This window comes from Pseudonaja textilis, chromosome 1 (assembly GCF_049901715.1).
Source record: "Pseudonaja textilis isolate UNSWEBS1 chromosome 1, rPseTex1.2, whole genome shotgun sequence".
Taxonomy (NCBI): domain Eukaryota; kingdom Metazoa; phylum Chordata; class Lepidosauria; order Squamata; family Elapidae; genus Pseudonaja; species Pseudonaja textilis.
The window spans coordinates 236842020-236863864 of NC_141990.1; the positions used below are offsets into that span (position 1 = coordinate 236842020).

The window sequence follows — 21845 nt, forward strand, 5'->3', positions numbered from 1 at the left end:
TCCCAAATGTCATTGAAATTCCAAGGAAAATAATGAGGCAACTTAGAACATAGGAAAAGTTCTAGTGCTAAGAAATTTGGAGATCATTTTATTTTTCTGTAGAGTAGTGATTCAAAGTGTGGGGCCCCAGGATTCTTTCAAGAAATCTGCAAAGTCAAATGAATAAATATTTTAAAATTTATTAAGTTTTAATTTCTAATGCAGCAAATATCAATAGACACAATCCATATAAATCAAAGCTCTTTGAGATGCTCAGTTATTTTAAAGATGTCAAGGGGTTTTGAGATCAAATTTTCTGCCCTAGAGAAGTAATTTACCCAATTACTCTTTTTTATAAATTTGGTAAGGAATTTTGAAGGCCTTTTTTGTGTGCCCAGTGATATGTCAAAGTGTTTAACTGTACAGTTCTATTGAAAGTTTAAAAGATGTTTTAAATTAAGTTAAAGATTATAATTTATTCATATTATCTACTCACTGTGTCTTATGTGTATGTGTATATATGCTTCTTACAGTTCTCTAGTTTGTAGTTATCCATTTGTAGGAAGTTAACACCACCCCTCTCCTAGAAAATTTAAATATCCTGGGAAATATTGAAAAAGGCAGAATATTTTCCCTAAAAAGAGTAGAAACTCACTTCAGAAGCAGAAGCTCACCCTCACCTTTGTTAATGGGTGGGCCATTAAGGCCTGGACCAGAATACTTTACATAACATAGATCTCCAGGTAAAGGTATAGCAATTGCCCAAGAGCCCTTTCAGTGCATCATCATCATCCAGCAAGGCTCAACCAAGCTTGGAACTCAGGAAAGCCTACAGTTAGCTAACACCCCCGCCCCTGGAAGTCTGACAGCCAATGGGATTTCTTGCACAGGAACAGGAAACACTAAGGTAAGGCTCAACAGAGGGTATATAAGGGTCTCCCAGCATCTTGGCCAGCCCTTCTTGATCTCTTCCTTCACCTTGAAGTATGTGACCATCCTTCCTTTTCACTCTGGAGCTCCAGGCCATGTAGTCCTGTCCACCATTAAACCTTCCAAACAGCCTCCATGTTTCCATTGTCTTTTTCCCCACTTGGAACTGAACCCAGAAGGATAATTTTTCCAATATATTCATACATTACTCTGCTATGCTCGCAGGAAGGTTTTTGATGTGCTACTGGAAAAAAAACTTTTAAGTGACGGGGAAAGAAGCTGACATAGTCCTTAACCAGTTTGGTTGTTGGCAATCTGAGTTTTGTAGCTTTACAACAAGCATGTTTGCATAATTCCCCCAGTAATTGTATGTAGAGGAAGCACTCCTGACCTTTTCTGCAGGCATTCTTGCTTTGCAGTCCTTGAGTGCAGCAACACAGCTAGATTAGCTCAACAATACAATGCATGTTTCTTCCCAGAACAACAACAACAAAAAAGCATCTGAAGCCGTTGTTTTCTCCAGGGATAAAAGGAGAGCCCTACTGGTCTCTGGACGGCCAGTGGGCCTCTTCCCCTGCCCCAGCAATCCCAAAACTCTTCCTTGCTGCTGGGCACTTCTGCTGCTTGAATATTTCATTCAGGTTTCAACCCCCCCTCCCTCTCCCCACCAATAATCTCCCTTGCCTTTCAGAGAAACATGTCTGTGTATGTCTCTGTGCAAGAGTGTGCGTGGGCGGCCTTTGAAAGGCTTTCTGTCAGTCAACCACTGAGCTGAAAAGAGACAGAGATACGGGGGAAGAGTACTTTTAATGGGGAGTGTGGGCGGCTGTTGTTGCTGCCACTGCCAGCCACCAAGCCGGCCTTGGAGCCCTTCCCTGGGGCACCTGCCTAAAAATGGGGAAGGAATACTTTCCAAACTTGCTCCAGTGACCTGCCCGCCCCCACACGTCACATCACCCGCCATAAAGAGAAATGGGAAGGGAGAAGGACCCCAAGAGCCTTTTTGGACATCTGCTGTGCACGCTTATTCTCTTACCCCAGGGTTTCTACACTTTAGGAATGGGAGTAGCTGCATGCCGGAAAAAAATAGTATAGCCGAGGAGGGTCATCAAGGCTAACCAGTGTGGGATGCTGCTTTTTTTTTTTTTTTTTTTAAGAGGAGAGGGATTTTGTATTGCAGATCACCTTGCAGTCAGTAAGGCACTTAAAGAGAGCAGAGATAACGGCATTGCAATAGGCTGCCACGAGGTGGGCGATAGTTCCACTCCATAGAACTGAGTTATTAGTAACAGCATTATTGGAGTGGGCTTCTGCGGGGCTTAATGGAAAGGAGAGAGAACATTTTATCCATGGGGAGGTTTTGGCAAACGAATATTCGAGCGGAGCAACTGGACGTTTAGTTTTCAGAGAGACAAACGCGGACCCGTGACAGGATAGGAAATTCTCCGAATGAATAAAAACAGCCCCTCTGTCCATGGGCAGAGTGCATTTTATCGCTGAATAACTACCGACAGACTCGCAGAAACCCGGCAGAATAGCCCTCCGTGAGGTGAGTCAGATGTAATAGCTCGGCATTCGCTCGCGCAGGCAGCGAGCGGAGGAGTTTCCACAGGGCGCGAACCACCCGAGTGGAAGGTTCCCCCCCTAACCTGAAGGAGGAGGAAAACTGCATTTGCCTCGTTTTCCGCTGGTTGCCGTGCGAAGCGTGGCGAGCGGTGCCGTTCGGGGTGGCGGGGCGACTGGGGGGAGAGAAAGAGAGCTTTGCAATATGCCGCGGGGTGGAGCTCTGCAGCGTTTGGGGGCTGTCGAGCTTTGCAGCATGGAGTGGAAGGTGGGTGGGGGAGATTTGCAGACTAGACTGGCAGGGCCGGGAGGAAGGAGAAGAGGCGAGGAGGGGGGGATTTGCGGGCGGTAGGGCTCAGAAGAGAGCGCGCGCAAAAGCTCTTCCCATTCTTCCCAGGCCTTTTCTGCCTTCGCGGGTGGCGTCTTCCGCAGCGTGAGTCCCACCCCCCTTTTCCTGCGCTCGTCTCTTTCATGACCTGAGGCGGGGTGGGGGATTGAGCAGGTGTGTGGTGGTGGAGGGCTGAGGGGGTAGGTAGCATAGGAAAGAGGCAGCCGGGCAGACTCCGCACACAGAGCAAGCAGAGCGGTGGGTGGGAAGCCCCTGAAGGAGGACGGGGGAGACGAGGAAGGAGAACTGCCGGCAGTCCGAGACGCCTTGTTTTTGCACGCTCGGCTGGTGTAGCCCGCTTCTTTAGCGCGGGGCAGCTGATGGCCGGGGGCGGGGTGAGTCCTGCCACTGAAACCGCCGTCGTTGCTGCTGCTGCTACCGGTACTACTTCTACTAAGGCTGCTGCTGGTTCGGTGTGTGTGTGTGTGTGTGTGTGTGTGTGTGTTTCCCTCCCCCCACTTTCAGCGTGTAACATCGAGGCTGGCACTTGAGGAGATAGAGGTCCCACGACCGGCTGCCGGCCAAGGAGGCGGCGGCGAAATTTAGCAACGGGGGGGGGCGGGCTGAATCAAAAACGCAGTCTTCTCCCTCGTTGGTGGTGGGGGCGGGTGGTCGCCGCGCGCGGACGGCGGTGGGTAGGTGGGAATGGCAAGCACGCACGCGCGTCTGCCTCTGCGCAGCTGGAGCTCGAGGCACCGGCGATATTAAATGGAAATCGATGAGAGGCCGCCGGGAGCCATCCCTGCGGAGCCGGTGCCCCCGTTTGTCTTCCTTTCTATTTGCTCTTTAAGCACCCGCGGGAGGAAAACTCGCGGATTCTGTACTTAACGATCCCGTCCTTTTTTTTTTTTTTTTGGCCTTCCTGAAGACCGGGAGGCGGTCCTCGATGTGACCCTTCGCTTTGAAGGGGAAAAAACATGCTGTCCCGTGTGCCTGTTAGGAACAGAAAACTCAGAGAGGGGGTGTAAATAGAGCGAAAGCTGCCAGCCGTATTTATTTGAATGGAAGAGAGCAGAGGGATCTCGCTGCTCCTGCGTTGAGTAGTTTAATTCGATCTTCCCTTCCTGACGGCGGGAGAATATTAACGACAGCCAGCAGCGGGTTTTTCTTTTTCTTTTTCAATGGTGCTCTTCTGGGATAACGCGGAGTAAGTCCGAGCTGAGGACGAGACAGTCACACCCCATCATAAGTCTAAATGGCTGTGCTGAGAACCGCATGAGATTTTTGTTCTTAAGGAACTTGCTTTCCAGCCAGCACGATTGACTCTAGCTACCTGAGTAGTCCTTGCTTGCATTTACTTTTTTAAAAATTTTATTTGGTTGGTCTACAAATACATCCATCCATCAATCAATCCATCTTCCCCCTCTTTCTATCCCTTCCTTTCTATTGCTTTCTCTCTCTCTCTTGCTTTTTCTGTCTCTTGCTTTCTTTTCCTGTTTCTGTCTTTTGCTCTCTTTCTCTGTTTCTCTCTTTTCACTCTGCCTCTTTTTCTCTTTTTCTTTCCCTTCCTCCCTCTCTCCCTCCATATAATTTTATTTCTGACAAAACGTGTTTCATTCTGTGTTGTATTCGGGAAACAATAGCATCATGTATTTACTTCCTTTTTCCTCCATGAATAATATTTTTAATTAAAATATTTGAAGATTTACAGCTGATCTGGCTTTTGGAGTTAGCTATAGCTGTCCAAAAACCTGTGGGTTTCTTTCCCCCCTAAGATAGATTATTTATTCTTTTGCATTATTTATTTATAGTTTTTATTGGATGAGTACATCTTGATTCAGAGTTCCTGTTGATTTCTTGGATGCATAAGGAACTTCAGAAGAATTTTACCTTGTTACTAAACATCAGCATTTTGGAATATATAAGTGCTTGTTTTACTGTTCTTATCACAGGAGGCAAATTAGGATTTAAAATAGCATAACTAAAATGGATGCAATCACCAGTAGTTGGGCTTGACTTGAGGGTGTCTTGTTTCTCGGGAAACAAGGCAAACCTTTTTATATAGTCTTTTATTCAGTTTTTATAAAAACCTTTAATAAGGGTGCCTTTTCCCAAAGATAGCACTTATTCTGAAAAATGAAGGGATTTAAAACTGGAATTAAGTCAGCGGTTTAATATTGAGGCAAGTAAAAATTTTCAGATAGAAAAATCATTGGGTGCTTGTTTCAATACTTTGTATTGAGCAATCTTACAAATAGTATATCCCAGCACTTTACATGCATCTACTGTAGATGGACATAGATAGGCATCTGGGTGAATAGTGCCTTATATGTATAACATCAATTTGGATCTACCAGAGACCAGTTGAAAATAATAATCTAATTTTGGTGAAAAGCTTAGAGGAGAATAATGCTGAGACTTTTATTTGTTTGACTTTGCTGAATGTAGCCCTTTACTCCAGACATTCCTTTATTTTGAAGAACACAATCCAAATGGGTGGAAGGAAAGGACATAGCTGACTAAACTAGACTTATTGCTGATTACTGATGTTAAAAATAAATGTGGAATTGTTTCTGGTAATTAAGATGTTTAGACCTCATTCATTATGTTTTTCCATTAAGAACTGCAATCTGGACATAGTACTTGATGGAGCATGAAAGTCTGGTAGCTTTTTGTTTTGTACAGAAACCACATATGTTCTTGTGATAGACTAAAATTAGGTCATTCTTTTTAAATCCAATTTAAACAGAACAATTTCCTTGGCTGTGTTATGGTAAGGCTACATTCATCCATTAATGATTTCCAGAGCATAGGTTTTTGTGAGACAGTTACTCTTTATAATAAACAGATCTTTTGAAAACTATTTTTAGAGAAATTACTTCTTTGCAATATTCCTTTATATTTATTCTGTTTATCACAATTATTTCCTGCCACAATCAATTCAAGCTGTCAGCCATAATACAGTTTACTTCTTGGTTTTCAAGGTAAGTCTTAAGTATTATCCAGTGGAAGTTGTTGGAAACATCCAATCTCTTATAACTCATTCTTGGCTTTATCGTATTAATAATAATATCACCAGATGCAGAGTTGATCTCTGGCAGTGTTATTGTTTTTGCGTTGCTTGGGAAAATCAAGTAGACTCTACATAACTCGTTTGGTATATGAAGATCTATGATGTTTGAGGTTGGCACTGGCTTACACACTGAAATCTTTTTGACTTTGGTGTCTAAAATGTTTTTGGAAATAACAGGAATGTTGCCTCATATATCCCATAGGAGAGTCAGTTTAATGGAGTGCATAAAGGCATTATGATATAAAGTAAAAAAACAACAATGCATTTGTATTCTAATCACTAGCCCTTTGTGTGTACTTTCAATAATTATGTGTGTGTGTGTGTGTGTGCGTGTGGTATTTATGTATGAATAATGTGATCACTAGGCAAGATTTTTATATATTGCTGGTTTGATTTCAAGGTATTTGAAAGATAATATGTTATATATGTGTAAATTGGAAGATGCCTTAAATGGGTTTTTAACAAAAAAGATTAATTACAGGTATTTAAAATAAAACCAATCTCATGTATATGATAGTGGCTGGATTAAATTGGATTGAATTGGAATAGCAAATAAAATCTTCATTTAAATTAAGAATTTTCTGAGTACTTCCAGTACTATAGCAACTTTTCAGTACTGTTGCTGAACATTTTCAGGCGTAGTACTAAATTAAGGAGACTTTCTTTCTTCAAGATCACAGGCAAAGGAAGACGTCATACATCATCAGAATGGAGCAACTCCATATCCATTAAATAATTTCCGTCAGGATGTTTAGAAATATGGTAGAAACCTTGCTTTATGGAAGACATTCTTGGACCTTTGGGATTTGGAATTGTAGCTTGTTGAAGAATGTTTAACAAAAGGCTGGGAGGAGGAAACGGTATACAGTAACTCTATGGTAAAAACAACAGCATGATTCACATGCACAAAATCTTGGATCTGTCTAGACTCTAGGTATGGCTAGACAATATGAAACCCCGAATAGCTGTTATGAAGGTATATGTTATGTAATACAGGGTAGTTCTTGATTTACAACTATTTATTTAGTGAATGATCAAAGTTACAGCAGCAATGAAAAACTGGTCCTTGCATTTACAAACATCCGTGCATTCCCATGGTCACATGATCAGAATTTGGGCACTTGGCAACAGGCATGAATTTACAACAGTTGCAGCATCCAGGGGTAACACGATCATCATTAGCAATCTTCCCAGCCAGCCTTTGACTATAGTCAATGGAGGAAACCAGATTGGCGAAAAAGGTCATAAAAACTGGTGGTTTTAATTGTGGTTCTAAATCAAGGACTTATCTGTGTTGGACCAGATGATGAATAAAGCAGATTCCTATGATTCTTACTTTCCTGCTTACATTGCATGAATCATTGCAAATGTCCATGGTGAAATTTTGGGAGTGAAGACTATAACAGTACTTGGATAACGCAATGTAAAAGCTTGCATTTTCAGTATGGCTACTGCAGAATTAAGAGAGTAGTTAGAATAGATCCGTGATGGTGAACCTATGGCATGTGTGCCGGAAGTGGCACGCAAAGAAATCTCTCTGGGTACACGAGCTGTCGCCCCAGCTCAGTTCCACTACGCACGCATGCGTGCCTTCCGCCAGCCAGCTGGTTTTCGGGTATCTGCTACGCATGTGTGGGGGGACAGGGCACATGTGGGAGATCCATGCACAGGAGGATGGGGAGTGCAGGAGGTTGCACATGCATTGCATTATAGGTGCATGCACAGGCACACTTTTGGCACACAATGACAAAAAGGTTAGCTATCACTGGAATAGATCCATTTGATCCTCTGTGAGATCAAAAGTTATATCACATAATATCACAAGCTTCAAGCTTCAAATCATCAAGATTTGGAATTGCTAATATAAAGTGATCCAAGCTTATTTTCTTGCAATTAGGATTTCAGCATAATGTGAAACCGTTTTTTTTCACTCTGATTTATTTTCTCCCATTTCAGTCCATTACTATTTTTTTTTCTTTTGTTCAGTCGTACAGTTCTCAGAGACTGCTTAGATAAGTCCCTGCAGTTTCGTTGGCAAGGTTTTTCAGAAGTAGTTTGCCTCCTTTCTCGAGCTGAGAGAAAGTGACTAGTCCTTGGTCACCCAGTTGATTTCATGCCGAAGGTGGGATTAGAACTCATGGTTTTATGGTTTCTAGCCTGATTTGTTAGTCACTACACCAAACTGGCTTTCCATTGAAATTAATCCAAGAATGGCTGTGTTGACCAAAACATGATTTGATTAATTTTTAGATGGCTTTACCCATAAAGTATGACTAGATTCAAACCAGAAGATAAGCCAAAGCCAAGCAAATCACATTAGAGCTTTATTCAGTCTCTGAATATAGTAATACATTGGCTGTATTTGCACGAAATAATTAATCGCCAGTTTTTGTTCTCCAGTTTAATTGTCTGTTGGTCACTAAGTTCTGGTGATCCACTGGAGGGAGGAGGGAGCAGTTTTCCCTGTCTTAGCAACTGCTGCAAAGGATGCTTTGGTGGTTATCACTTTCTAGTGCCCCCCAGGGTTTTTTTTAATGGTTCATTGCACGAAGTTCAGACTGGATTTGGCATTTTTATCCACTGATTGAGTCCTTTCAAGTGCCTGGGATAGGCAGACGTTGATGCTTGATGGTGTTAGCTGTATCATCACAGGATGTAAGCTGTTCTGGGTAAGGCTCCCTTTTGCAATTGACTGATACTGAATTTGTCAATGCTGATGATCTTCAGTAGTGCCCCAGTTATGTTTTGGCATTGTACCCAAGGCACTTATTACTGTTGGTACTACCTTTGCTTTCTTTTGCCAGAGTCATTCTGTTTTTATTTATCTTCTCTGCTGTTTCCAGGTACTGCCATATCTATTATCCAGACTTTTTTTTTTTGTCTTTCTTATTGACAGTTGTTAAGTTTAATGTTGTAGTGTCCTGATTGGAGTTTGTGTCACTTGAAGTAGCCTGGGATCCCAATATGCCTCCCAAGTCTTTCTGCTCCTTTCCCACCCCTCTCCTGTGTGGCCTTCGGGAATGGAAATAAAATATAGATAGCAATCCTTAGCTTAACTCTTAAGATTTCATTGCTTTCTGAGAAGGGAATAGTTCCATCATAGCAGTGGGTTGCATTCTCTCCAAACAACTCTGGTGTGGTTTTAGGTCAAACTGCTAACCTCCTTTGAGTTAGGTTTCTGGGTCACTGTATCATGATATGGCGGCTTTATCCATGACCCAGTAAAGCATGTTATATTAAGTAACCTTTCTTTGCTTTTCTAGTTCACTTCGCAAAATGAATCAGGCCTTTATTATTTTGATAGAGTGCTCTTGAGTCCTCTGGATTGTACCTTGTCTTGCTACTGCCATTTACCAGGACTTAGTTTGAAATGATACTTACTTTGAATATCCAAATGCTATTCCATACATCAGTAAATCCAAATTTATCTTCCCCCCCCCTTTTTATTAAAAAAAGCAAAATCAATTCCTGTTCTGAATTATTTAGAAGACAGATGCATTCATCACATTTACTTTTCAGATATGTGATTTAACCATTCATAGGTGTGCTTCTCAAATATGCAGTGGCATTGGAATATTTTATTTATTTGTTTATATGCATTATAACTTATTGGACAAGCTGCTTTATTCTATGTCTGTTTCGCTTGTAATCCAAAACCACAGTGGTGGGGTTCACACATCATGGGCCTAAATTCAGACAAACCATTTTGTGTATTAGCACTCTGGAAGATATTTAATGGATCCTAGCAAGCGTCTTTTAAGTTCAAAAGCTTCAGAATCTAATGCAGAGAATGGAAAAGATATTAAGACTAAATTTTATATCAAAGGCCAATATATGTAAGGTTAAGAAGGTGGGTATTATACGGTTTTCTTGGCAGCAATGTGGAAGTTGCAGCCTTCTGGGATTTAAAAAAAAAAATCAGTGGTTTTTGGTGGACTCCAACCTAAGTAGTATTGATTCTGATTTACCTTCTAAAGATCACTTAATGAGGTGCTGCTACCTGCTGTGATAGTACTGATAATATGTTGTATAACATTTAATAATGGCAAGTTTATAATTTGGGAATTGTAAATCCTACAAAGATGCTTAGAGAATCCCACAAATGATCAATCAATCTTACAAAGGTGCTTGGAGAAGTTGGAATTTTTTTTCATCTCATTACATTAGTATTTTAATAAGTAAGAATATAATTAAACAGATATCTCTTAGCAAAAGTTCATGAAAACGCCCTTATCTTTAACATAAGAATGAATGTTCCAGAGGTTATGTTTCAAGTGATTTTGTGTGGCATCTACCTTACTAGATGTTGTCAAAAGGAAGCATCCTAAACAGTTTCATGTATTCCCAAGGTACTGGTGAAGCTTGATTTTGATGTGCAGTACTGTAAGTTATAAATATTTCCCAAACTTGAATCACAAGTTTATAATTCAGTGAGACAATTTCACTTTTTGCATGTTGGTTCTTTGGTAGCCATGAATATAGTAAGTTTATCATGTTTTCTAATCAATATGTTTACAGTGTCACTCAGGAAAAGTTGGGCTTCTGTCAGACATTGGCAGACTAGTACATTTGCACATCAGTACTTTCGCACTATGCCACCACCAAATGGTGTTTCCATTCAGTAGGCAAATCTGCATATAGGGAGAAGAAAAGCAAGGCCAAGGGAGGAAGTTGCTGAAAGATGAATTGATAGCAAATATAACAGAGTAAATATCTGCAGTAGAATCAGAATTTTGCTTGATAGACTTGAAGCTGAATTGTTAAAAACATATACTTAGCCTTTTAAAGTTCCTGTTGACTTCTTGTAACCTCTACAGATTTTGCATAAAGGGTACAAGCATGAGCAATCATTCTTCTTAACACAAGGGAGATCCTAGGCAATAGGAAATCTTGATTCATCGATGTAAAATAAGTACTTTATATTCCCTGGAGTTCTAAACAGTGGAGAACATGCATTGTTTGAATTAGAAGTACTGATTCTTTTTTTAAAAAAATAAATGCTTTTATTACATTTACTTAACCTCAGAAAGCTTACCATATTTGCAAATACATCTGTTACCCTGCTTAGCTCTAGTCTCCAAATAACATATGATATAGTATTTGTTGCAAACTATCCCTTTTTTTAAGTCAGTGGTAGAGAGGCTATAGATCCTTTGTTTATTTTCATGGGAACGCTAAGTGCCACTGACTGGCCAAACAGTATTTTCTGGGGTGGAGGGACATATTCTTAGAATTCAGGTGCTGAATTACTGTACTGCATAGAGTAAGTCAATTATTTTTTATACAGCCTAACTGGTCTTGAATCAACCCAGTAACAGTTTGGTGTTGTGAGGTGTATATTCCTCAAAGATTAAGCAGCTAATATTTCATATTGGGCATATAGACACACTATTGTCTCCTTATATTTTTTGGACATTAGCCAGATTTAATATCCCTAAAAAATGTTGATGGCAGAAAAAGTTCTTTAAATTGCTTTGTGTCCCAACCTTTGTGTTTGTGTGACAGTACTTTCTATATAGTCTTAGCTACCTGAATTGAGCTAGTGATGAACTTATTTTATTGACTATTTAGTCATTTAATTAATTATTAGGCCTTTTCTCTATTCACTGATTTATCTTTCTTTCCATGAATTCCCTTCCATGTATTTTGGTTTGTTTTGCAACATATAGACACACTCCAATAATGTTTTTGGAGCCAATTTAATTACTTTAGGATTACCAGATCCTGTGTGAAAAATTGGAAAACCACTAGATGGCAGCAAATTTTCTCTTCCTTGCCAGTTAGTGGTCACCCTGATTTTCACAACCCTATTCTAATAATCCTAAATTTAATTAATTCTAATACACGTGAAAAAGACCAATAAGTTAATATATTAAAGAGAGTTAGCATATGGAATTAGAAGTTGTCATTACTTAACAATATCTCTTTTCATTGTATAACCCTCTGCAGTTTATCTGCTGAATTTGACATCAGTGTTCCTTTTGAAAAGGATTAGTATATTAGAAAATATTTTATTCACACACTACTAATTTACAGACATCCTTTTTTAAATGAAGTATTAACAATATGAACAATTTGACAATGTAACTTAATAACTAGAGTGTCCTTGGGTAAGTTAAAAAAAATGGCTTCATGGTCATATTTGATAGTACATTAATTGGAGTTCTCACACTGAGCAACGGATTGAACTAGAACTTAAATAGCCTCTAACAGCTTTGATTCTATGGGTATGCGACAATAAACTGGATGAAGGCAAACAAAAGAATTTGGAGTTCAGACAAGACAGAGGCATTGTTAACAGGTTATTTGTCAGTCTGCACAAAGGGGATTCAGCCTAGATTTGTGATCTTGTACTAAAGTTCAGGTTGACCATTCAGAGATACTCCAGGACTCATCACTTACTGGAATTACTCTTATTAATATCAACCCTTTTTGAAAATTATGACAGTAATTACCTAATGTTGCAAGAACGAGTGGTTTCAACTCTTCCAAATTACAGTTAACATTTATAGACACAACAGGCAGAAAGTAATCTATTTGCAGAAATTCTAGGTGCTTCCTAGATGAGCCAATTTCGCCCTAGAAAATGTCTAGCTGATATGTAAAACATTATATCATTTATTGTCTGAAAAAATCAAGATTTCTCTCTAAGAAATTAGAATTATCTGAATCTCTCGCAGGTATCTAAATTAGGCCAAATATGTCAGTCAGAAGAAAGTTCAGAATTACTATCTGTATGGCAGTTTGCATCCAGGAAACTCTAATGGCTTGTCTGGCTGGCAAAAATTCAACAAGTTAAGATTTTTCTTTTTTCACTTTTTCTCTATAAAGGGAAAAAGTAGCTTAATGTTGAGTTTGTAATTGCCTTTCATCTTTTGAAAGCAGACAAATAACAAAGATTTTTTCCTGATCTTGTGAACTTACTGAAGTTCTGCTCATGAAACCTGAAATACAAACATTCCAATATTTACCACATCTTGTTCATTATAAATTCCTTACGCAGAGTCCGAAAATGTACAGGTAGTCCTCAAGTTGCAATTGAAATTACACCAGCACTGAAAAAAAACACAATCGCTTTTCACAGCTACGACCATTGCAGTATCCCCATGGTCACATGATCAAAATTCAAACGCTTAGCAACTGAATCATATTTATGACAGTTGCAGTGTCCTGGGATCATGTGATCATACCTTTTGTAACCTGAGAAGCAAAGTGGAGAAGCCAGATTCATTTAACAACCATGGTACTAACTTAACAACTGCGGTGAATCACTTAACAACTGTGGCAAGAAAGGTTGTAAAATGGGGCAAAACTCACTTAACAAATTATCTTGCTTAGCAGCAGAAATTGTGGGCTCAATTGTAGTAAGTTGAGGACTATATCCTGTTGTCTCTTTTTCAAACTGCTTATATAAACAAGTGTAACTATTGTCAGGTATAATCAATCCAGTGGTGGCCTAATCTCGATGAGATTTGAAAATGTGATTTCTTCTGTCCTGTAGTGTAGCATGAGAACACAAATAGTTTATTTTCTGATTTATAGTTGAATGATTATTATTCAACTGTATATAGGCAAACATGTATATAGATTGTATATTGACATAGGCAAACAATGAAATAATTAAATGAGCAGATTTAAAAATAAGGTAATCCTCATTCACTGTCTGCCTTGTTTAGTAATTGTTAATAGTTACAAGAGTGTTGAAAAAGTGACTATGCACACAATCCTTGCATTTGTGATTTGCAGGTCAGTAAAGCAAAGGGAAAACTGAAGATCATGAGCACTGTTAGGACTCTACTCAGTGACTGCTTATCAATCAAGTTACAGTCCCAGTTGTGGTCACTAAACAAGGGCTCTCTGTGAAATCAGTGTAAGGGTTTTCAAGCTGTATATTGTCTTCCAAATAAGTAGAAGAACTAGAACAACAATGAACAGTATGGAATCAAATTGCAAAATACTTGCTCACGGTCAAAGGGAGACACAGACCCATAGTCAATAAATTAATTCCGAAGTCAAAAGCAAGAAAGCAGTCGAAACTAGGCAATAAAGAACCGGTATAGTTAGGAGGTGTGCAGGACAGCACGCCCCATAAATTTCCTTCCAGCCATTAATTGCTCCCAAAGAACATTATACTGAAGCTGTAGCTCTAGCTATTATTCTCCAATGTAACTTGGCCTCTTTAAGCCTAATGTGGCTGCAAACCTGCTGAGTGCATTTTGCTATTCTCGGATGCAGCACATTTTATGCTCTTCCATATTCAGCATTTCCCTGCCTTTTGATATTCAGTTGGACTTCACTACTGTTGTGGCAGACTGGGCAGTTGTACTATTGAATGTGTTTCAGAATCCTTGGCAGAGACTAGTGAGGACTGATTCTGGCCCAAACTAATCCAGAGGACTTGATGAGATTATCTCATCTATCTTCTTTTAGAAGTTCCCTCAGTTGTGGCTTAACAGTATTGTTTTTTTAAAAAATATTTTAACATCTGAACAGAATCTGCCTTTCTAAAACTGAAATCTATTGTTCCTTCTAGAATGAGAGAGAACAGATATATGCGGATTTACTAGCATTTCCCTTTTGGTCTTTTCTTCTAAAACCCAGTTTTCTCTCCATAATTTTTTCCCCTGGTATTGTTTGTACCATAATACTTCCATGATACTTTTAGTTCCATAATACTTTTATGTACCCTTCTGGTAACATTTCTCTGACTCCTTATAGGTAGTTTTTTTTTTTTTCCTGTCAAGAGGTTCTTTAAACCTTTACCATACTGCAATCACATTAGCTTTTGCTGGGCTCTATTTTTCCTCATTGGAATTATGTGTAATTCTGCTTTTAGTGTTTCTCTGTTTTTGGAAACCTGATTAACTTAATTTTAGATTCTCTTGTCATAAAATTTTACTTACTGCTGCTTCCAGTTTATTACTGTCCAGTCTAAAAAAAAGCCCAACTAAGGTGTACCATTTTCAGCTTTATTTTCTACTAAAATCAAGAACTTCGGTATCACATACCCATTTTACATTATCATTTCTTCCAATATTTTCATTTTTAGAAATTTCTTCTGAAATCAAATGTGATCATGTTGGAGATTTTGAACAAGTCTGTACATGTATGTGGAAGGTTATAATATTTTAATCAGTGTTCTTAACCAGTGTAGTTAACTTTTAGATTTCAGGCAAGATTTTAGGTGCTACTAAATATTTTAATTCAGTGTGGTGTCTCTCCTTGATTCTTTGGCCAGCTTTCATTTGTTCTGTGGATTATAATGCTTGCTGTGTCTAATAAAAAGCATTCCAATGGTCTCATTTGACCTGGAAGCTTCTAATATTTTCATATATAGAGAATATCTTTAAATTTCCTGGGAAATGTCCTTGTCTTTGTGGCTTTCTTGATGCTCATTTCCTAGAATTGCATATTTTTTCTTTGAACAGTTACAAAAAGAGTCATCCTTCTCTAAGATTCCTTGCATTCTGTCATCTTTCTCCTCCCCCCAAATCAATTTAAAAGCTGCCATGCCACTCTTCTCACATTATGTGCCTGCAGTTTGGTACATCTTGTTTCAGGTGCCACCCATTTTTTTGTAAAGACCTGGCTTATCCCACAGGATATCCAATGCCTCATGACTCTAAATCTTTCCTCCTGGCTTCATTATGTCAACCATGCACTGAGACTACTCAGCCTTGCTTGTCTAATTGGCCCTGTGCATTGAACAGTCACGACTTATCCTGATAAAAACATTTCTATTAAATAGCAAACCATCTCGATGTATGAATCATATCTTTTGAATTAAGTCTGTTTTCTAGGTGATTGAAGTCATACAGGTTGATTAGAACTCAGTTAACTAAATATATTACCTCCCCATCTCCTGCATGAATGAATGAATGAATGAATGAATGAATGAATGAATATATATATATATATATATATATATATATATATATATATATATATATATATATATATATAATACACACATATACATACACACACCATGTTTAACCACAAAGACCCCTGTTTACAAAGCATCTGTCTTCCCAAATCAGATAATCAGAATTTCCTTAGCCATGACAACTTACATTGATGAGAAAAGGTAGCTGGGTGCAGGCAAGATTTTTATTATTTTTTCTTTGCCAAAACAGGATTTTTTAATTTTGGTCAGAATGAGAGAAAATTTTCCTATGATGATTCCAAATTTATTTAGGTAAAGCAATCTGTTGTGGTCTTTCTTTGTAGGAAACAATATCAAAGATCCACCAAATACTACATAAGTTCTCATCACAAAGTCTCTTCAGTCAAGTTCAGCCCTGGTGACTTTTTGGCAACAATATGACTCTGACTTATTTGGGATTTTTTTTTTCCAAGTTCCTTGTCTAGCCAATTGCCCTAATATTATTGCATCCAGGTATTAACCAGGTTTGGTGGCTTTTCAATTTACTTCTAATAATGGTCATCCAAATAATTCTAGAAGTCTACATGTAGACTAAATTTTTTTTAAAAGAAGATATATGAAGGTATGATGTAAAAAATGATCTAGTTGACTATAATTGCAGGTCAGTGTGTAAAATGATAATTGCAATTGACTCAACTTTGGTTAGAAATTTAGTTCAGATGATTTCTTTGAAAACAACAAAGCTGGCTGGATCTGATATCTATTTTATTTTGATAAATCGGTTTTTGAAGCACTTTATTGTCATTTATATTAAAAGCAGGGTAAATGGGAGGACATAGTAAATAACTTCCTGTTTTCAGCTGATTCATACATACTGTATCTTAACAAGTCTAATTTAATGATTATAGATCCTTAAATGAATTTGGCACAATCTGCCTCCTTAATTCCTCACCCCACCCCAATTGTTGCTATTTTGTTGAAGAGTTGTGAAGAAAAGCATTACTACTGGATTTATTGCAAAACCATTTTTCTATAAAATGTTTTTCTTTATTTAGGTGTAGTATTAGCAAAATCCTATAATGCAAAATCCATCATAGTTATTGTATGACTCACATTTTTTAAAAAAACATCTAATTTTGTGACTTCTTGTCACATGTGCGCCTTGGAAATGCTAGTTGTTCCTCTGTAGAATTAAAGGTCTTTATATATATATTTTAAATTCATATTTATTTGGAACTGCATGAAGGACAGTGTGTGAATTGCACGAAGATGACATTTGTGTTTAAACAGGACCTGTTGGTTCAGCTGAGGAAATCACTGTTGTAAAAGAATAGGCAAGTGCACACTGGTTGCTTTAAGGCTGTGGCTAGTGCATAAGAAGAAAAGGCAGCCTGTGGTCTGTGGGCCACATATAACTTAAGTCTAATATAATTTTGCCTTTAGCCTAACTTCAGAAACTTTGTATAATTAGTACAAATAGCACATTCAGTAGTTTCTGTCTTGGTGTGCTCATCCTGAGGAGGGTGATATGGAAAGGAACAGACTGCTACAAGGTCCTACCTGTCAATGACTACTTCAGCTTCAATCACAGTAATACAGGGGCAAACAATAGATACAAACTCAAAATAAACCGCTTCAAACTTGATTGCAGAAAATACAACTTCAGCAACAGAATGGTCAATGCCTGGAATTCACTACCTGACTCTATTGTTACATCCTCAAATCCCCAAAACTTTAACCTTAAACTGTCAACTGTGGACCTCACTCGATTCCTAAGAGATCTGTAAGGCCACGTGCATAAGCATACCAGCGTGCCTACCGTTCCTATCCTACTGTTCCTATTTATTCGTACTCATTTATTATGTGTATACTTATACCTGTTTATACTTATATGTTTATATGTTATGTTCATATCTATACTTGCTTTCTCATACATGCTTGACTAACTAACTAACTAAATAAAATGTTGGGGAAAGGGGACAAAAGGATGCTAGAAGACTCTTCTTCCACCCACAATTTGCTTTAATTCTACTCATCTTTGACACATGCCCATCTGCATATTCTTCTCAAGGAAATTCAACTTTCAACTAGAAAATGTTGCCAACCTCGACTATCCATTGAGATCAATTTTCAAGAAACTTAGTTCTGTAATCAATGCACAATTAGAGCTTCATGATGGAAACATTGGTTCAAATATATCTGATGGTATACATAATGCTAACAATTAGGAGATTGCTGGGTTGCAATCTTTTGATTCTTCTAGAAGTAATCTCTCGATTTTGCACATGCACTATTATTTTACTTTATTCCCTTTTGTTTTCAAATTCCTCCTTCGTTATTGCACAGAAGCATTAATTTAGTTAAGTATAAGGCTGTGTTTAATTCAGTTCCCATTTATATCCCCTGAAGAATACTTTCTTTTTTTTCTCCTTTTCATGCTTTAGGAGAAGTCGATAATTACTGATTCAGCTGTGGAAGTCCTAGAACTGTGGTTCTTAGAATGGCATGGAATTACTGACTGCTAAGTAAGTTGATAGTATTTGCTATACATTTGTGTGAAAGAAGCAAATTATTTAAATATATGCAATAGAAGGCTGATCTGATGTAACATGGGGCCAAGTCAAAGATATTTGCTTTGATTTTATTATTAATTATTGGGTCAAATAATCCCCTCCAACATTTTGAAATCATTATTGCAAACATATTTTAATAATAGAATAGTCTTGCTTGCTATGTTATAGAAACAGTCACTTGTGCTAAATAGATGTTCAAAATCTTTGCACATTGGATTGCATTATTTAAAGACTAGAAATCTGAAATTGAATGGTTGAATTTCCCACACAGGCAAAAACTGCCAAGGTGTTGGACTAATGACTCATGCTTTTCTTTCCCGTTACTGTAACAGAATTGGATATGTTTCTCAATATTAACTCTATTTTAGAACATGAAATTCTAGCCCTCATTCTTCATAAATGTCTAAAGACAAACATTTTTTCTAAATTGGATATTACAGTGTTAAATATTTGACTTTTAGATTATATATTGAAATAATTGAAACTTAGTATAGCAAGGCCTACAGTAACATTCTGTAATTTTTTTAAAAAGGAAATAATTATTACATTTGGAAGCTCGCTGCTGGAAATGAAATTTATAAAGAGATTTATTCCCTGTAAGTCATATTATATCAATTCCATCAGTTTTTCAGTAGAACTTATTTATCCACAGGTTTGGCACATATATAAATATAGAAAGTTGCTATACATTTTCATCTAATCATTAGCTACTGTAACTCAGTATTATCAAAACTGATCAATGGCTTTTCAAGAATTTAGGGTAGTATTTATGCAACAATTCAGCTTTTCAAAGAATGTGTTCAAATATTTGTATTTTGATAGAGCTAATTTGAATAAGCTGTAAGCATCTATAACTTAAGTTCTTGTGTGGTTAGAAGTGGCTAGCTGCACTGTGTGGAAAAGGTTGATTAAGCCTAGAAGACTAGGGTCCCAATTTCTGAAATTATATATATATCACTTGAATGGATAAACAAAGAAAATTGTTTCATTTTAGGATGCCTGTGAGACGTTTGCTTTTGGAGAAGAGAAAAAAACAAGCTAGGTTCAAATACTCAAAACAGAAACCAAGATACTTTGTGCATGTCTTATGAAAATCTAGCATGTAAAATCTAGCATGTATGTAAATTAGGTTGATTTTAATTGTTCTATTTAAAAGCCCAGGTTCATAATTTGCTACCTTCCCTTAATTCTTTTCTTTTTTATTCTTTTATTCTTTTCTCTTCTTTTCTTTTTTCTTTTCCCTTTCCAAAATAAGCTGGGGTTTTTTTGTAATTGGACATTTGGATATATTGTTTTAAAAGATAATTTCTCACTATAGTTGAGGCCTTCCACAAAAAGGGATGAATTTCTCCTCTCCTTCTGCTGTTGCTTTATCTTAAAACAGAAGTTATTTGAATAACTATTTCTACTAAATAAATGTTGCAATAAATAATGAACAAATTCTTCATTTTTTTCTTTACAAAGATGTGTTTTTTAAAAAGAAATCCACCATTTTAAAATACAAGGTATTGTTTTAGAGAATACCGTTTCTGTCAGGAGAAGACCAAAGGAAATACTGGGGGAATTAATCATGTGATTGAGAATTTGAGCTGCCTGTCAGATGGTAAGTAGACTGTCATGGTTCTGAAAAATAACACAATTTCTGTTTTACTTAAAGAAAGACCCTGAATAACTCATAAATATCCTTAATGTAATAGGAATGGGTATTTCAGAAGACTCATTATTTTGTCAACCTTTTGTGAATACTCACTCCTACCAATCTTCACCTTCAGCTAAATTTCATGTGCATTATTAAGCTTTCGGAAAATAACTAACTAGTTTGAAAGATTTTAACTAAACAACATGTTCATAAGAAACTAAAAACATTTATGTTTTCTCTGCTTTAATGTTCTGACAAGACATTTATTAAAAGTGGGTCCAAAATATGCCAGTATATATAGAACTTAGTTCATGAGCTTATGGGTTCTTTATTTGAGCTTTATCTTTGAGCTTTATGTAGTGGAACAAAATATCAGCACCGTGGACAGCAATTTATCAGTTTTGAAATGTTTATCTCTTTAATTTATACAAACATGCAATTGATCTGGAAGCTCTTCCCACAAATGGAGCACTCATACGGTTTCTCACCTGTGTGGACCCTTTGGTGCCAAATGAGATGGGAGCAGTCCCGGAAACACTTCCTGCAGATCCCACAAGGGTAGGGTCTTTCACCGGTGTGGACTTTATACAAACATGCGTGCGCGCACACACACATACATATGAAAGGAGAAAGGCTTAAAACAAAACAATTCAAATAATTCTTAAAACAATTATCTGTGCATTTTGAGAAACATCTTCAGCTAAGATCCTTGTTGGGTTATTGCAGCTTTGATTAAATAATTGATCAACTCAAAGATCCCAAATAAGAGGTTGTATTGCATTTGCTAAATGAAATAGGAAGAAATCTGTGATCATTGTAAGAAGAACAGAAATAGAAGTGATTGTAGCAGAGTTTAGGACATCGTTTATCAAATGGCTGATTTCATTTATGTTTAGAATAATATCAAAGAAATTGTCTGACTTTGTTAGATTGGTCACACTGCAAATACTTTGGTTTCTCTTAAAACATGATAAATACTTTAATAAAAATTGATTTGTGTTGTACATTGTTACCTTCGTTTGTGATCAGCTCTTGAGATAGAATTAAGCAGCATATAACATAAGTAAGATTGGGTTTGGGCTTTTTGATCTATAATGTAAATTTCTTAATAAATAAGTAACTGGACAGTTTCAAAATGCAAACAGAAGCTAGAATTCTTCTTCTCTAGACAGTGTATATCTAGAAAATCTGTATGTCCAACAAATAACTGCAACTCATTCATATACTGCAATCTTCAGTTGCTCTTTTAAGATTAAATTTCACAAAACACTCTTGCTTAAAATGCAATGCTGGATTAGCAACTGTACATGAATTTTAACAACTGTTTTTAGCAAGTCCAATAAGTGGGGTTTCAGGAATGTTGTTCAGGGATGCTTTTCTTCATATAGATGTGAAGCCAGGGGACTTCAGAATATTACCACTTCCACAGAGTTTTCCTTCTGTGCTTTTGGCATGAGATTTTGTCTTGTATTGTGTCAGTCAGTCACCTGGGGATCTTTGTTATGCCAGTAAGGATAATAATTGCCTTTAAAATCTAATCTAATTGTTGACCACTGTTTGTCCTCAGAGTACAACGGTGATTATGATGGGAATGTTGGTCACTAAGTAATGAAGTTGTAAAGTATGGCATCACATGACCACCCTTAATGATGGCAATCCTGGTAGTCCTTGTTGCCATCATTAAGTGGGATGAAGACCTGTAGCCTAGGAAACAGTCTGATAAGAGACAGTTCACTTTGCAGGTGGGGAGGGGGGAAGCATTGTAAACATTTCAGAAGGGGGACCCTCCCTAGTTTTCCAGAGGCTAAAAAGAGAAGAGGGGAAAAATACTTTAAGTCTTGCAAGATTTTGTTTATATAACCTTACAGCAAAGA

General features: G+C 37.5%; 1 protein-coding gene across 9 annotated transcripts in view; it reads left to right on the plus strand.

Annotated features, from left to right (window-relative positions):
* The first annotated feature begins 1966 nt into the window (after positions 1-1966).
* The window catches only part of PTPN5 (protein tyrosine phosphatase non-receptor type 5), a 68197-nt gene continuing 48318 nt past the window's right edge, over positions 1967-21845 (plus strand). For 2 of the 9 annotated variants that reach the window (XM_087921008.1, XM_087921015.1), the window contains exons 1-3: positions 2803-2905; positions 18204-18284; positions 19850-19935. In XM_087921008.1, coding sequence (XP_087777134.1) covers positions 18265-18284; positions 19850-19935 — 106 coding nt within the window. In that variant the 5' untranslated portion in view covers positions 2803-2905; positions 18204-18264. Of the gene's footprint in view, positions 2459-2801; positions 2975-3004; positions 3242-3827; positions 4008-18197; positions 18285-19796; positions 19936-21845 lie in introns of those variants that run through there. The other 7 variants (XM_087921009.1, XM_087921016.1, XM_087921011.1 and 4 more) reach the window with 7 other exon arrangements.